Source organism: Haliotis rufescens, unplaced genomic scaffold, assembly GCF_023055435.1.
Source record: "Haliotis rufescens isolate VD_foot unplaced genomic scaffold, xgHalRufe1.0.p SCAF_8, whole genome shotgun sequence".
Lineage (NCBI taxonomy): Eukaryota > Metazoa > Mollusca > Gastropoda > Lepetellida > Haliotidae > Haliotis > Haliotis rufescens.
The window spans coordinates 43249448-43265989 of record NW_025964372.1 but is presented as its reverse complement, the minus strand read 5'-3'; the positions used below and the strand labels follow the sequence as shown (position 1 = coordinate 43265989).

Below are 16542 nucleotides of genomic sequence, written 5' to 3'. Positions count from 1 at the left end.
ACCAGTTGTATACTGAGTAATCGCTTCTATAACTATCGTTTTTTATGACAACTGATGATTTGTTTGTTTGTTTCTTTCTTTATTGACGTAGCACTCCGCAATATTCCAGCTATATGACGCAGTCTGTAATCCAGTCTGGATCACACAATCCAGTGATGTACGTCATAAGCATCAATCAAGGCAATTGGGATACATGACATCCATCAACCAAGTCAGCGAGTCTGACCACCTGACCCCTTCAGCAAGCATGGGTTGCTGAAGACCTATTCTCTTCAGGGGCCCAGTTATGCATGTCACATGTTTAGGAGTATGGCTAGCTTATGGAGTTTTATATCTAGGAATCTGTAAGGCATAATTAAAGCAGGTGTGAAGACAACTCTGCGAAACGCTTGTGCAGGGAACCATTTTTTGTTTCCATATTTTTATAAACATATTGATGATTTTGTCTGGTCACAAAAAAAGTTGGGTAGTAAGAAGTTGATCAGCTTGATGACTGAAACTGGTTTAGGACCATAACTCAGACAAGAACTGCAAGGGCAGTTCCAGCATTTTCAAAAGGGGAGGTCCAAAGTATCAAAATCCCCTCTAGATAATGTTACTGCCTACAACATACCACATTTGGTTTTCAAAAGGGGCGTGTCCAGACCTCCTGGAACGAATCTTTGAAACAAAAAACAAGCAACAAAGTATAACTAATTATGTGTATTTCAAACAGTTGTGTCACCAAAATGCACATCCATAAACCTTACATGAAAGTGATTTCAATAACAGTTGCACCAAACTGATCATGGTAACATAATTTCACACATTATCATAAGCATACCATATTCAGTGTAAACTTTAAAAGCATGAAAAGGGTCATAGCAGTTGTCATGACAACCATACCACAAAGTGGTCCCTTATATGTACAAGAGAGCAAACCAATTCATGACAATCAGCTTGTATTGGCAGTGATCATACTAATCATTACGACACAAACACAGCTCATCACTAGCATAATACAACTAAATTAGACCATACAAACTAAATTGGGTTTTTTTAATGTGAAAAAAAAGATCAGGGACAAATATATTACTGGACTGGGCATAGTCATATTTTTAGCCCTTTTTTGTGCATAACAGGCACCTGTTTTAGAGAATGAAAAGCTGCACTTTTCCTTCTGGTGAAGTCCTTGGTGTACAAGGTGTAGTAGTAGTAAGAACAAATATTGTAAAAAATGTCAATGGAATCGTAAATTTTGACATAAAATTTATAATAGACTTTATTACTCCTCCTTAGAATATATTTGTCTTTTTTAGAAAATGGCTAAAAAATGACAGGTGCTTCTTGAAAACAAGTACTTAATTTGAACTGACCATATTATTATTACACTGACTAAGCAACAGGACTTGGTGAGCTCTATATGCTGACTATATAACATAGACGATTATGTTGTAAAATATAGGCCATTTAGTCTTATGGAAATCATGCCAAAGGACAAGTCCAGACTACCAGTCAATAAGGTTTTATTGCAGTGAGAGAGTGAGCTGGTTTAACAGTATATCAGTCATATCAGGGCATCTCAGCTTCATGTGAAGGAAAGCCCAGACGTTTACCACTTTGGTGAACCAACAAGCACAGGTACTGTGCTGACAAACCAAGCATCACAATTGGATTCAAACCCAATATCAGCGACAAAAAACAAGGGACACAATTCTGAAGAATGAATTGCTCTGGAACACTTGGACACCTAAGCCCCCTTTTTTGGTACAGACTACTTTCAACTGACATATGTTTCAAAATTTAATATCATAAATCCTCATGGACATCTAGTCCTTTGTTTTTGCTTTGATCATTTTCATTTCTCTTGGGTTGTTAAAAGGTCTCATATTCTGTTTACATGTTTATCTAAGATGAGGCCTCTGTTCATAGATTGACAGTGTGAATACATTTAAGGTTAGAAACGATACTTTGTGTGCGAATGTGATCGATACCTGATTGAGAAGCAAAAATTGCGATCGACCGATGCATCGGTGTATCGCCCCACTACTACTAATTATGCTAATAAAGTGTATCATAACCTTGATAACTAATGATAATTCTACCACAAATATCACAGATGCTCTGAATGATAACCTTCAATCATAGTCAATCATAACCCTTCAGAGCAATCAATACATCAATGAACACTGATGAAGGAACTGCCGTATACCTGAGAGCATAAGCATAGGTTTGAAACTTATTATCTTTATAAAACTGAATAGCACTCATCAAAGCTATGAGATTTGGGGTTTAATGTTGGTTTAAATACCAATACCAGTTTTACTAAACATGCTAAAGGGAAAATCCACCTTGAAACCCACTATAATGATGTTGGAATTTCGGGCTGTAACAATTCACCGATGCCTATATCATCAATACTTATGTACACAAGATACTTGAATCGTCAGTTTGTGAGATCAAAATATGCTATAAATAGAACAGGAATTAATAGAGTTACCTCCCATAATGGCAGAAGTGGCATTGTGCCACCTCTAAAAATGGCAGAGCATAGGGACATGGTGGCTGAGGAAATGCCGACTATCTGTTACATTTCATAGCCATCCTTTTAAATAAAACTGCTTTGTTCATGCGGTTTTCTTTGTTAAAGCTTATGAGGTGGAAATAAATAAATGTATGAAGAAAGAGTTTTAGAGCTGAATTTCAGTGATTTCATCATTTCTTACTATTTGATGTGGTGTATCGTGATATCAGTAGTATCGTCAGTCCATATCGTGATACGAATCGTTTCGCAAGATACCAGGTGATACTCAGCTGTACTGGGTATGGTGCTGGCAGTGTGAGGATTAACATACCGAAGTACTCTGGATTCTTTTTATACACATGATATAGTTCACCAGAGTCCCTAGGAAGCTAGCTAACTGCATATAAACAATGTGGATATTCAGCTAAAACACCATTGTATTCTGATATATTACTGTGTAATCAATATGGAGAGTAGTTGACAAATATACACATTAATCACGTTAATCATGACAACTATTTAAACATCACTTGCATATGATGATATAAGGGTTGTATCTCGATGTATTGTATCATGGGCCTCCTATCGCAATACAGTACTGTAGAACCGTATCATTAAACCATGAATATATGCGTGCATTTGTAAAGCTTAACACATATGTTATATTCCTAATCTATATTTATGACAGAGAAACACACAAGGTAAATAATATCTTTGTCAATCTTAAAATAATCAAATATTAAGACATATTTTCATTCACTAATATAACAGGAAGACAATGACTGCCCTATTTATAATACAGCACCAAATGATTTCCAGCTATGTTCATTTACATATGCACTCAAACATCGGGAAACCATACCTAAAGTTTTCGGAATCTGTATGCAAAGGTTTTGGAGCCAGTGGGCATCAGTGAGTGAGTATGGTTTTACGCCGCTTTTAGCAATATTCCAGCAATATCACGGCGGGGGACACCAGAAACGGGCTTCACACATTGTACCCATGTCAGGAATCGAACCTGGGTCTTCGGCGTGACGAGCGAACGCTTTAACCACTAGGCTACCCGACCGCCCCCAGTGGGCATCAGATGTACATGAACAGTTCTTACGACAAGTTGTTCCTACTAGATGACCTCATTTGCATATTTCTCGTATTGTGGTACCAAGTTAATTGGATTGCATGCTTTATAACATCAATTACACTGACCATTATCTTGATTATGTGATAGCCCCAAACAATAATCTAGCCGAACATGATGAAAAACGAGAAATAATCAAAACATAGCATACATCATGTACACAAACATAACTTGCTCCTGATTTGAGTGGAATGAAACTGTTTATGAAACAAAAAATGATCTGACTGTGTTGCAGTCTATTGTCAATAAATTTGGTAGCACTGTTACCATGGTTACACCATAGGCTCTGCATTGTATTTACAGATGACCCTTACTACAACTGTGTACAGACACATAAATAATGATATATATACAGGATATATCTACGAACTACATGACACATAAGTTATTGTTGGCAGTAGTTATACAAGGTATTGTGACATGATATTCAATGAAATGGTAATAGCACTAAGCATGCTAAGATGACTAAGCTTTTGCTTATGACAGGCAATCAGTACATGTACCATGTTGTCAAGGTAGTAAAATTATCTTATTTTTCTTGGCGCAAAATGATAATATTCTACAAAGTTTCATCTACCTTATGGGAAAGTAGAAGTTTACAAGGAAATGTCACTATTCCCTTCTTATTTTACTCGTCTCAGACTAGTGGACATATCACATCATAATTTGTAAACCTGAATCAGCATATTTCAAAAGTGAAGAGTATGAAACCTTTCAAAAGATTCATTCACAGGTAGCATGGTTACAATTATCAAGCTCTCTATCACACAAATACATCCATAACCTTTTGAATTCTTTGTCTGCATAATGGGCAAACACGTCTTTCTATCAATCGAGATCGGACAATTCGATTTGCACAGTCTACACACAAGCACATATGCCGACATGGCAAAATGAGAACTGACTTCGTCTGATCTTGACATACAACACATTTCCTCTTGTCTTTCTCTCGTTCAATTTCAATTTCATACTCATGGGTACTCATTTCCAGCTTCTGTGCCCTGCTTGGTGTGGAAGATCGACTCCGTAAACTGTACCTCTCAGCTGGACTAGGGAGCTGGACTTCAATTTCATGGTCACTATCATCTGAGGAAAAAGTTTGAGAATTCAAAGACCCTTCACTCTCATCATCATCTTCATCATCATCATCCGAATCTTCATCACTCCCATCTTCATCATCACTACCTCCTGTCAATGTTTCATTGTCATCACTGACATACTCATTCTCTTCACTTTCATAGTCTTGATCATCAAAATCAAAGTCACTCTCAAAGTCATTGTCAATATCAAATATATTGTGTGCCCTTCGGTGCTGTCTTCTCACTCCTCGTCGCCACCAACTCAAAAATGAAAAACCTCTGTTCTGAAAAAACTTGATCAGCTCGGATACGATGACATAAAACATACAACACAACAGAATACCCAGGTACACTTCCTTTGAGAACGTAAACGTTTCTGAGAGATTTGTTGTCACATTGTCCCAGGCATTGCACAATTTGTCTCCAAGTTTCCACACACACTCAAGCAAGGATGCAAACCCATACCCAAGGCCACTGAAGACACCTTTGACAATAGATACTGTCAAAGTTCCAATCATTGAGAAACCGCCAACGACAGTGTCAACAAAGTTTCTCGACATGTCAATACCATAGTTCCATGTAGATCCACACGTTTCAATGACATCTGTTGCAGAATGCTTTAAGGTTGTTAAAGTCACATAGCTTCCAGTCCATATGCACACTGCAATTGTTTCAATTCCAGTCAAAACAAAACAAACAACTTTGTACAACAACAATAATATTCTCCAAATAAGGGCACAGAGAGTGCAGAAACACCCAAACAAATCTGTTGCGAAGTCAAAGATGTGATGTCCTACGTCCATTGTTGCACAGACGATCCTCTCTAACGCCCAGGCAAGTGTTGTGACAATCAACGATGCGTAATGACACACCGTCGACATAACTTGGTAGTTTGTATACACAACATAACTGACAATTTCACAGATCGTTGCTACGGTCTGGGACATCGTTGAACAAAATGTACAAAATCCCTGAGATACTGCTTCCACAGTGACCATCTTTGTAACACGTGTTAGCAATTATCTTCTGAATTTCATAAGTTCTGTTTCCGTTTATTGAAAAAATGATAAACACTTGAACAGAACCTGCAAGTACGCTGACACGACGCCATTTTTCTAGAGCACGGGCACTTGTTTCCGGTTTCGAAAAGAAATTCTATCAGATACAACTTATTATGCTTTAAGAATTTCATGGGATGAACAAATGACTTAGACGTGAAACAGAAGCTCAATTGACTTACAATAACGCAATCCTGTCTTTTCTTATACAGTTCGGACAGATAATAAACTTCTATATGATACTTGATTGAAATCTCAACATTTATGGTTGAATTTATGTAAGTAGTTGTAAGGAAAACATTAAGAGAATGACATAACCGGAAGGGAATTCCGTGTATCGAAAGAAGCTAAGGGATGCATCTATTTATACATGTCAAGAAGACCTTTTGCAGTAAAATGGTGCCGGCTTGATAGCATAAATTGCGCTGTGTTCAAATAGGCATCAGATCTGGCTTAATCAGGGATTTTGATAAAAAAAACTGACAATGGCAATTGAATATACCGCGTGCAAGCCATGTTGTTTACATTGGTTGCAGGATCTTTCCTGATTTCAGTGGCTGGTTGCGTTTGTGTGACATTGAAGATATACTACGCTATGCCTCCCAATCTGACGTCAGGTCTCCGCTACACCTTTGACTTTATTGTAGCATTGGCAGAATTTATCCTAAAACTCGCATACATCATTATTTTATTTGTGATAAACATTGTTACGTATGTTTTATCAAGCATACTGCAGTTTGTGCCATATTTGTTCAAGACATTTTCCTCCCTCCTCTCGTTCCTGTTCTGGATTTTGACACAGCTCATTCGAGGAATATTTGGAATGGGAGACAAGACAACAAACACGCTAAGCTGGCTGTTCTTACTGTGTTCAGTGTATTTATACTTTGATCATAAAGGATATTTTTTCAGGTCTAAGACTCCAGAACAAACTCCAGAAAACCAGGATAACAGACAGAATGTTAGAACACAAAATAATAGAACTCCGAGGGAAAATCGTAGGAACGAACCAGAAGGACGCCCACGTAATGATAATGAAAATGCACGACAGCGCATAGGGAGAGTAGTGGGAGAACGAATAAATGCAAACGACAGAGCAAGTGGAAATCAAAATCAAACAGACAGGCTGCGCGAAGTTCAACGGCCACAAGCTCAGGAAATCAGGGCAGAGACTATTCAACGTCCACAAGCACAAGAAATTGTGGCTGGGGATATTCCTGATGATGCAAATGATGACACCCAACAACTTGAAGCCGAGAATCGCGAGAATGAAAATGAAGCCAACTCCCAAGAAGAAGCAGATAGAACAAGAATGCGTGATGACAATGTTCGGAACACGGAACGGGAACTGTACGATGGTGCGGCACCACCTAGGGCAGAGGAGAATATCGATACCACTCTGTGTGTAATATGTTTGGACAGAGAACGGAACGTTGCTGTGTTTCCGTGCGGCCACACCCATCTTTGCCTGACCTGTGTCCAGCGGCTGAGAGAAGAAAATGGACTGTGTCCCATGTGTCAGAGACATATCAAAGAATACAGACAGATTTTTGTGTAAATGTTGTGGATGATTCCAACATATAATTATTAATATCAATGGTCACAGTAAATCTTGTTTGTTAATATTTTCTTTCACTTTTTGTCAATTCGTGCTTAAACTGATTTTGTTTTTGTCAGTGAAATGTTTAACATGTTTAACTCAAAGTACATACTACGTTACTCTTTTGAGCCTGAATACATGCTGGTTGTAGAGGCTGGAACCTGTGGGATAAACCATGTACATGGTTCATAATATTATAATTTCGTGAATACAATATGTGATTTGTAAATGGTGGTCACATTAAAAATTAATTTTTAAATGCAGAAAAGTAAACAGTTATCAAATCATTGCTTATCCAACTGATAAATATTAATATTCCTTTTTGTACCATATTTCACCCATCTTAAACATTTTAAACTATTTGCAGAAATGGTTTGATTTAAATACTTTTTACAATTAATCTTGTTAAGACAAACCTGATTGTGTCTGAAGGAACCTCCCTGTGAAATAGCCTAGCTTGGAAAAATGTTTTCTCTTGATGAACTGGAATTCAAGAGTATTATCTATTTGTTTGTTGTGTTTATTCCTCTTTCATATTTTTTGTATGATTTGAGGCGAGTCCTACCTACATGTTGTAATGCATGCCCTGCTGCCAGTCAATTCATATCAAAATATCATCCAATATACCCATCATTGATGTGATCCCCTTCAGTATATCTTGATTACAGTATTTGTAATGGTCTATGTGAAAACATTGCTGTGTTTGTGCTTCCAGGATCCAGGCAATCCTATTTCATTGTATTTGTTACCATGGTTATTTAGAGGACTTTAATTGATTATGTTGTTCATGAAAGTGTATTGCAATCCATTTGAAACCTCACACTGACTCAATTGGTTTCAAATTAATTTCAGAGGTTTCAAATCTCAATATTCAAAACACAATAGATTTATGTTAGACGTGTATTGAAATTTACCCCCAGTGTTAAATCTGATCTCCCAGTACCTATTAATCTAGCCATGTCAGAAAGGTCAACTGTAGTGAGCCAGTCAGCATGCTCAGATTACATGTTGATAAAAATATAAAACAATAGATTTTAGCCTTTAAATCAATATCAAAAGCTGCACTGAACATGATTTTTCTGATGTGTATCACTGTGTATTGTGTGTCACGTTATATAATGAATGTTGTATGTAATTCAGTGGATATACAAGTATTATGGTAGAATTGTCAATAATATCAAGACAGCCAGAGGGGATTCCAGGTGAAACTTGGTCACCAGCAACGTATGCTTGTCATGCCAGATGCTTGTCATACCAGATGACTTAATAATCGGGTGGTGAGACTTGGTCACCAGCAACGTATGCTTGTCATGCCAGATGACTTAATAATCAGGTGGTCAGACTTCGTCACCAGCAACATACGCTTGTCATGCCAGATGCTTGTCATACCAGATGACTTAATAATCGGGTGGTGAGACTTGGTCACCAGCAGCTTATGCTTGTCATGCCAGATGCTTGTCATACCAGATGACTTAATAATCGGGTGGTGAGACTTGGTCACCAGCAACGTATGCTTGTCATGCCAGATGACTTAATAATCAGGTGGTCAGACTTCGTCACCAGCAACATACGCTTGTCATGCCAGATGCTTGTCATACCAGATGACTTAATAATCGGGTGGTGAGACTTGGTCACCAGCAACGTATGCTTGTCATGCCAGATGCTTGTCATACCAGATGACTTAATAATCGGGTGGTGAGACTTGGTCACCAGCAACGTATGCTTGTCATGCCAGATGCTTGTCATACCAGATGATTTAATAATCGGGTGGTGAGACTTGGACACCAGCAACGTATGCTTGTCATGCCAGATGCTTGTCATACCAGATGACTTAATAATCAGGTGGTCAGACTTGGTCACCAGCAACATACGCTTGTCATACCAGATGCTTGTCATACCAGATGACTTAATAATTGGTTGGTGAGACTTGGTCACCAGCAACGTATGCTTGTCATACCAGATGACTTAATAATCAGGTGGTCAGACTTGGTCACCAGCAACATACGCTTGTCATACCAGATGCTTGTCATACCAGATGACTTAATAATTGGTTGGTGAGACTTGGTCACCAGCAACGTATGCTTGTCATGCCAGATGCTTGTCATACCAGATGACTTAATAATCAGGTGGTCAGACTTGGTCACCAGCAACATACGCTTGTCATACCAGATGACTTAATAATTGGTTGGTGAGACTTGGTCACCAGCAACGTATGCTTGTCATACCAGATGCTTGTCATACCAGATGCTTGTCATACCAGATGACTTAATCATCGGTTGGTGAGACTTGGTCACCAGCAACGTATGCTTGTCATACCAGATGCTTGTCATACCAGATGAGTTCATGAACAGAGTGGTGACACTCAGTGACTTGGATTACAGCATGTCATCTTACCAAGACAGATTGGTTCTTTGCTGATATCAATCCCTGGTTTGTCTGGTACTGACTCAATTGAGTGCGGCATTAAACAACAAACAAATCAACACTGTGCAATAGATGCGTCCTTGGTCATGCCAAGTTATGACATATGTTTTAATAATGCATTTTTCTTGAAATTGCCCATTTGAGCAGAGGCAAGTGTCATCTGTCTCTACAAGTAGTCAAAACAATCTAAAAAAACATATCTTAATACTTGCTACCACTAAACAATTGTGTAGCAATAGCAAGCATTAAGATCTGATTTTAATGAGATTGTAATCATGTGACAAGTGAAAATACTGGTTTCCTCAGGTATGTTAAAAAAAGTCATCACTATTTGAATACACAAATACATTTCTCAATTCTCATCTCCAGGGGGGCACGGGTGGCCCAGTCGTCTAAGGCGCCGCGATTCGCTGTTCAGAGTTGCGTCCCTTGGGCACGCCAGAAACCTATGATTGTGGGTTCGAATCCCGGTTCGCCCCAATTATGTTTCTAGGTTTGTCAGCACCATACCCGTGCTCGTGGGTTTCACCGAAGTGGTAAACGTCTGAGACCTGCATCACTTCAGGCTTTCCTCCCACATTAAGCTGACACGCCGTGATATAACTGGAATACTGTTAAAAGCGGCGTTAAACCCAACTCACTCACTCACTCACTCACTCATCTCCAGGGTTTAATTCTAAGTCACATTTGAATGACTGAAGATCCTCTTGCAAATACAATCTCAGAATAAATCTCAATTCCGGGTTTTATATTTTTTCAGTCACATTTTAATGACTGAAGATCCTAAATTTGATCAGGATCATTTTCTAACTTACCGGTAACTGTTTTAGTTTTACAGTTCTAGTTCCCAGCATTCCACGCCAATCATGGAAGTATCGTAGATACGCCCTCTTTTGTTAAAGGAAGGGTATAGCATCATGTGCGTTCTGTATACAATTCATCACAGTTTATTAATGTTGTGTATGGGTAAACATGTTGAACACAGTCTCCCATGTGCTGTATTGTCACTTTTTACCGTATATACCACAAAGTGCTTTAATTGTGGCAGCCTTTTGCTGCTGGCTATGCATTACCTGTCATGTCTGTGACGAATACAATCTCATTAAAATCAGACCTTAGTTCTCGCTACCGCTAAACAAAGATCTGAAGACATCCCATTAGGGGTCACGTCAGAACGACCTTTCATCAGACCAATCAGAGCGTCGCTTACCAGATCATTAAAGTGACAGTCGGAATGTGATTTCTAATCATACAACAACTTTAACATGGGGTATTCTGAACGATAGTTACCGGTTTAACGACTGAATCCATACAATCTAGACCATCTATTAGCCATTCCAGAATGTTCTTTTGTTTAGGATTCAAATTTGTGATCGAGAATTTGTCAAAATATGTTGCAAAGCGTTTTCGCCAATTTGAAATTAGTGCCGTAAAGCACGAGAAGGCTGCCTTCTGATTGGTCATTCCATTGGTCAGTCAAAGTTCGCGCAAGGTCGGTCTGACGTGACCCGTAATGGGATGTCCTCAGATCTTTGTTAAGCGTTGCGAGAACTAAGATCTGATTTTAATTAGATTGGTGACTAATACTGATTTTTTCAACTTGGTGCAATGAGAAATATGTGAATGTACAGTATTATATTTTGAAGTCATGACAATCTGATTAGCTTGCTTCTATATCATGTACACTGTTGTTAAATCTCTGACTAACAGCAGTGTTTGAAATTAAGGGGGCCCTGTGGTCCTTGAATCAAGGGACCCCCTAAATTTTAAACTTTTAACATTAATGTTATTAAACTTTCATGTTTAACTTTAAGCAGTGTAACATTACAGGGGTGGAACATGCTATTGCTGAACAGCATTTATCTATATGTCAAGCCATAATTTTCATAAAAATCTAAATTGGAAACAGTGTCACTGATCTAACTTATTATGAGTATGTATTCTTACCAATACTTATTTCAAGTATAAACAATGTGGTTAAACATAATATTCATAAGGCTGATATGCAGTGTACTCGTGACACCGGCCTCTTCAGTCAAACAGTGATATGAGGCCATGCATTAGTTATGGAAGTGAGAACCCTACTGTTGTTGGAGTAGATGGCCACAAGGCTGTAGCACGTTACACGATAATTATTGACGTTTTGATTTAATCCGAGCACTGACTGGTTTCCTGCCCGCTGGAACTGGGCTGAGTGAGTGAGTGAGAGAGTGAGTATGGTTTTACACCGCTTTTAGCAATATTCCAGCAATATCACGGCGGGGGACACTAGAAATGGGCTTCATACAATGTACCCATGTCGGGAATCGAACCTGGGTCTTCTGCGTGACGAGCGAATGCTTTTACAACTAGGCTACCCGACCGCCCCACTTCTGGGCTGAGCCATTACACTGCAAAGTTGCAGAGTGTTGGAGGCATGTAGCGTGGACAAACCTGTGAAGGTTTGACAAGACGTGTATAACAGTATAACCTAATAATAGGTTTTGGAGTCTGAAATATGATGTTGCACAATGTGTTTAATGTCAGGCCATATTCTTGTTATTGACATTTGACTTGCTGATTTTTCCACCCCTGAAATAAACTTATAGTATGTTATGTATGTGTTATGGAAAATGATCTGTCATATCTAATTTCTTTTATGTTTACTGTTGATTTGACTTGAACCTACAATCAAAATGAATGTGATCTGGCGCCATGATTATTGTAACCTAGCAACCTGTTGCTTTGAATCTCGTTGTTATGGAAACGTCATTCAATTTAGAAGTTTGAACTTTAATGGTTCTTTTTCATGCAAAATGTAAAGGTAATGGGACATTTTTGTTTCACAAAATATGGAAAGTGATTGGACTGATTCAATAAAGCAGCTTTCCGCCATTTTAACTGCTCAGCAGCTGAAAGCTTGGGGGACTTAGCAACAGTATCCATGTAGGCGTGGCTTGGAGATGTCCGTCAGACCTATGCATTTGTTATACGAGGGTCGGACCAATGGGTTAGTGCAATGTTTTTACTCAGCCATTTGATACATGATAGTACCTGATCGTGCAGGATACACTGAACCAAAACAGTTAAGGATCATGGATATTCAGGGGGTTATTTTGATGAAAGTGTGTGTTCAATCTTCACTAAAAAATACATATCCCCCAAATATTCCTGATCCCTAGTTTCTTTTATTCAGTATATATGAATAACTTCTCATTAGTAAAAACATGCAGGAAATGTCAGCTTTAGTTTGTGGTGTTCCCAGTACTGAGTTTATGTACTGTTTATGACAGTTTGTCGGATGTCTTTATTGCATAATATACTGCAGGGGTAGAACTGAAGTCTTTTCAAGTGTGCCATGGGGCACTTCTAAAGATGTTTATGTGTGCCCAGTGTTCGAAATACCTGCCTGCCTGACCGTCCGAGACGGGTTGATTTCAACTCGGGCTGCCAGATTTTCAAATCCCCCTGCCCGACGGTCGGGTTATATTTCATATGTGACAATATTCTAAATATTTCCCGATGATAATCATTAATTCACATGTAAAGATGAATGATAAAATGTAACCAAAAAGAAACCCCGTTAGCTTATCCTGAGAAACATATGATTATAGTGGGCAGGCAGGTTTTGGTCAGGGCTGGCAAGTATTTCAGCTAGCCAGTCCTGTGGTCTGGCTGAAATTTTTGGGAGTTTCATACCCTGGTGTGCCCTTTGGAACTAAGTGAGCCCACCAGAAAACTTTTCAATGAAAATCTAAATGTGTTTGTACGGATTATATGTGCGAAATAAATTTCTCGTCTCCAAAGAGCAAACATTATCTCAAGGTACTTTTGTCATGTGATTTCTAAGTGTACCCTTCAGGCACCAGTGCCGGATCTGAAACATGTCATTATGATTTACACATGGCACTGTATCAATAGGGAACCCTGTACTGATAAACAGTTTTAGTCCACTAGTCCTTGTAATAACATACAGCAAAACCCTTAAAACAAATTCCTACTACCATATTTTCTTGAGTATAGTGCGCACCCATGTATAATGCACACCCCCCTCTAGTGGATTCAGTATTTTGGAGAGAAAAAAATCGAATGTCAAGCGCAGAAAAAAATTACCCCTTCAGCGAATTCTGGTAAACGAGCGGGTGATGAGAAACTTAGTCAGTACAAATTCGAAATTTGAGATAAAAAATTACCAGACATGTTGATTTACCGTTTAAATTGTATTCTTTTTGTTCTGCTAGGCATATTTATATATCCAGGGATTAAGATTACCTTGTGTATTTTCTTGTAAACTAAGCCGGAAACAGCAATCAGCTGTACACACCTTTTCTTGGAATCTACCGATGATTCGGTCAAGACACACCCAACAGTATAACTTTACAGGATTTTCATGCAAGCATCGGCAAAAATTGTATCTGAAACTATTTTTTTTCAGGAATAATATATCCCAATATTTGGTAATTTAGTTGCAGCTTTTACTGGTCTGATGGTCCTGATGGTACCTCAACTACTGGGCAGTTTAGCAAGGACTACCCCGGTATGTCATTAGTGCCAATTAGTAATGCAGGGCACCTGTTGTCAAATTTTACTTTTATCTGTGTAGTTTTTGATAACCAACCCAAATTATGCGCAGACGATTACATAAATAGTGATCGAGTTTGAAGTAAATCTTGCATCACAACTGCTTGATTGGTCAATATTTTTCTCTCAATTTCCTACTGAGCTACTAGCATGGGCATGATATTGTTTCTGGACTTGTATACTGAAGGTGAAACTAAGGGAACAAATGGAAATAAGCAGATGGAAATCGGCCACCCGATTCTAATATTTTACTGAAGTTAATCCGTCATGCCATGTAACTATGAACAGTAATATGAAAGAATTGGATGGTCCTTAACCCTTTTAGTAATATGTATCTGAAGAAAGAAACATTACTATCTCTGTTCACTTCCGTATCTGTGTTTGGTAATACCAATTCATCAGTCAGAGTGACCTCTTGAAAATGTTTTCAATTCAAACTTTCTTTCCATGTACTTGGGAAAAGACACTGACATACCGTATTCGACGTAATAAGCGCCCCGCTCTAATAAGCGCCCACGGCGATATTTGCTAATATATTGGCGAGTGAACAAACCCAATTAGCACCCCTTCCGATTGATCAATGTACACAAGACTTATTTATTCGCGTATAATACGCACTCATGTGTTATATGCACCCTTAATTATGGGCAAATACATTCTGGAAAAATATATCTGTCGTATATAAACATATAAGGCTGTCAGCATAAACCACGAAATTTATCTTTTAACTCTGTTTTTTTTCACCAAAATAATATTCTAATAAGAGCCCCCTATTTCTAATTTTGAGAGCGCCCTGGGCGCTTATTACGTCGAATACGGTATACGCAAGATGACTTGCATTGCCCCTGTAATGGGGTCACCGCTTTTGACCAATTCCTGGCCCTTGTTACCAAACACTGCCTCTCTTAAAGCTTACTTTAGTTTTTTCCTTCAGAATAAGTACAACTTGTTTGTCATGCTCATAATTATTGCCAAATAGTTGTGTCCATTTGTCCTAAATAGCAATTTGCTGGGTCCCTTTCAAGTCAGGCTTCGACTTTAATACTTTTATATTGCAGCCATGTAATACGTTTATATATTGCAGTCTTCAGTGACTTCTGTTGCTAATTAAAACAGTTTGGTATGATGGCTTTGTTTGTCATCCTTCCTCTATTGTGTTTGTGGTTTGGGTCACTTTTAACAGTATTCCAGTTAATTCACAGCGAGTCAGCCTAATGTGATGCCGGTCTCTGATGTTTACCATTTTGGTGGAACCCCAATTAATGTATGGTGCTGACAAACGTGAAAGATAACCATGAGAGCAAGTATTCAAACTCATTATCATAGGTTCCTGGCGTGCCCAAGGGACACAACTCTACGCCTTAGACTGGCTCATCCGTGCCCCCTGTTACGCTTGATACACACACATGCACACCGAGGACTTTTACCAATTTGGTGAAACCCACTGGTGAGGTGGCGACAAACCAAGAACAATAATCAGTACGGTCTAATCTTGGATCTGTGTCTACAATCGTGGAATTTTTTCAGGCCTAAGGGACACCACTCTGCTCAGCAAGCTGTCACTCTTAGACGTCTGGGCAACCTTCCACCCAACCCCCATCCCCCCCCTGATACCCATGGATTTTAAGCATGAATGAGTTTGGTGTGTGTCTAACCAAAACCATAAGGGTCATAGTGGCTCCCAGTATCACATGTTTTTGTTTGTTTGTTGTTTAACGCTGCACTCAGCAATTTTCCAGCTATATGACGGTGGTCTGTAAATAATCAAGTTTGGACCAGACAATCCAGTGACTGACATTATGAGCATCGATCTACGCAAGTGGGATATGATGACATGCATCAACCAAGTCAGCGAGCCTGACCACCCGTTCTCGCCTCTTACAACAAGCATAGCACAATTCATGTAAGACCACACTAATGTGAACTGGACTTGTGTGTCAGTATCTGGCAACATCTCTCATCAGAAATGGACGAAACTTTTCAGTTTTTCTGTTGGACTGCCGCATGTAACAATACAAAACACTAAGTGTAATGTTTTATGTACTGATACACTGCAGATCCAGGGAGGGAGCAAGGGAAGTGAACCCCTTTTCCAGACACCTTACATGACAAATGGCTAAAGGTAATCAGGGGGCACAGGTGGCCCAGTTGTCTAAGGTGCCGCCATTCGCTGTGAAGAG

At 38.9% G+C, this 16542-nt stretch overlaps 1 protein-coding gene across 1 annotated transcript; it reads right to left on the bottom strand.

Moving 5' to 3' along the window:
• Positions 1-467: 467 nt before the first annotated feature.
• On the bottom strand, positions 468-5842 carry LOC124151936. The gene has a single exon (XM_046524635.2). The coding sequence runs from the start codon at positions 5716-5718 to the stop codon at positions 4405-4407; it is 1314 nt and encodes a 437-aa protein (XP_046380591.2). The 5' UTR covers positions 5719-5842; the 3' UTR covers positions 468-4404.
• Between the last annotated feature and the right edge of the window lie 10700 nt (positions 5843-16542).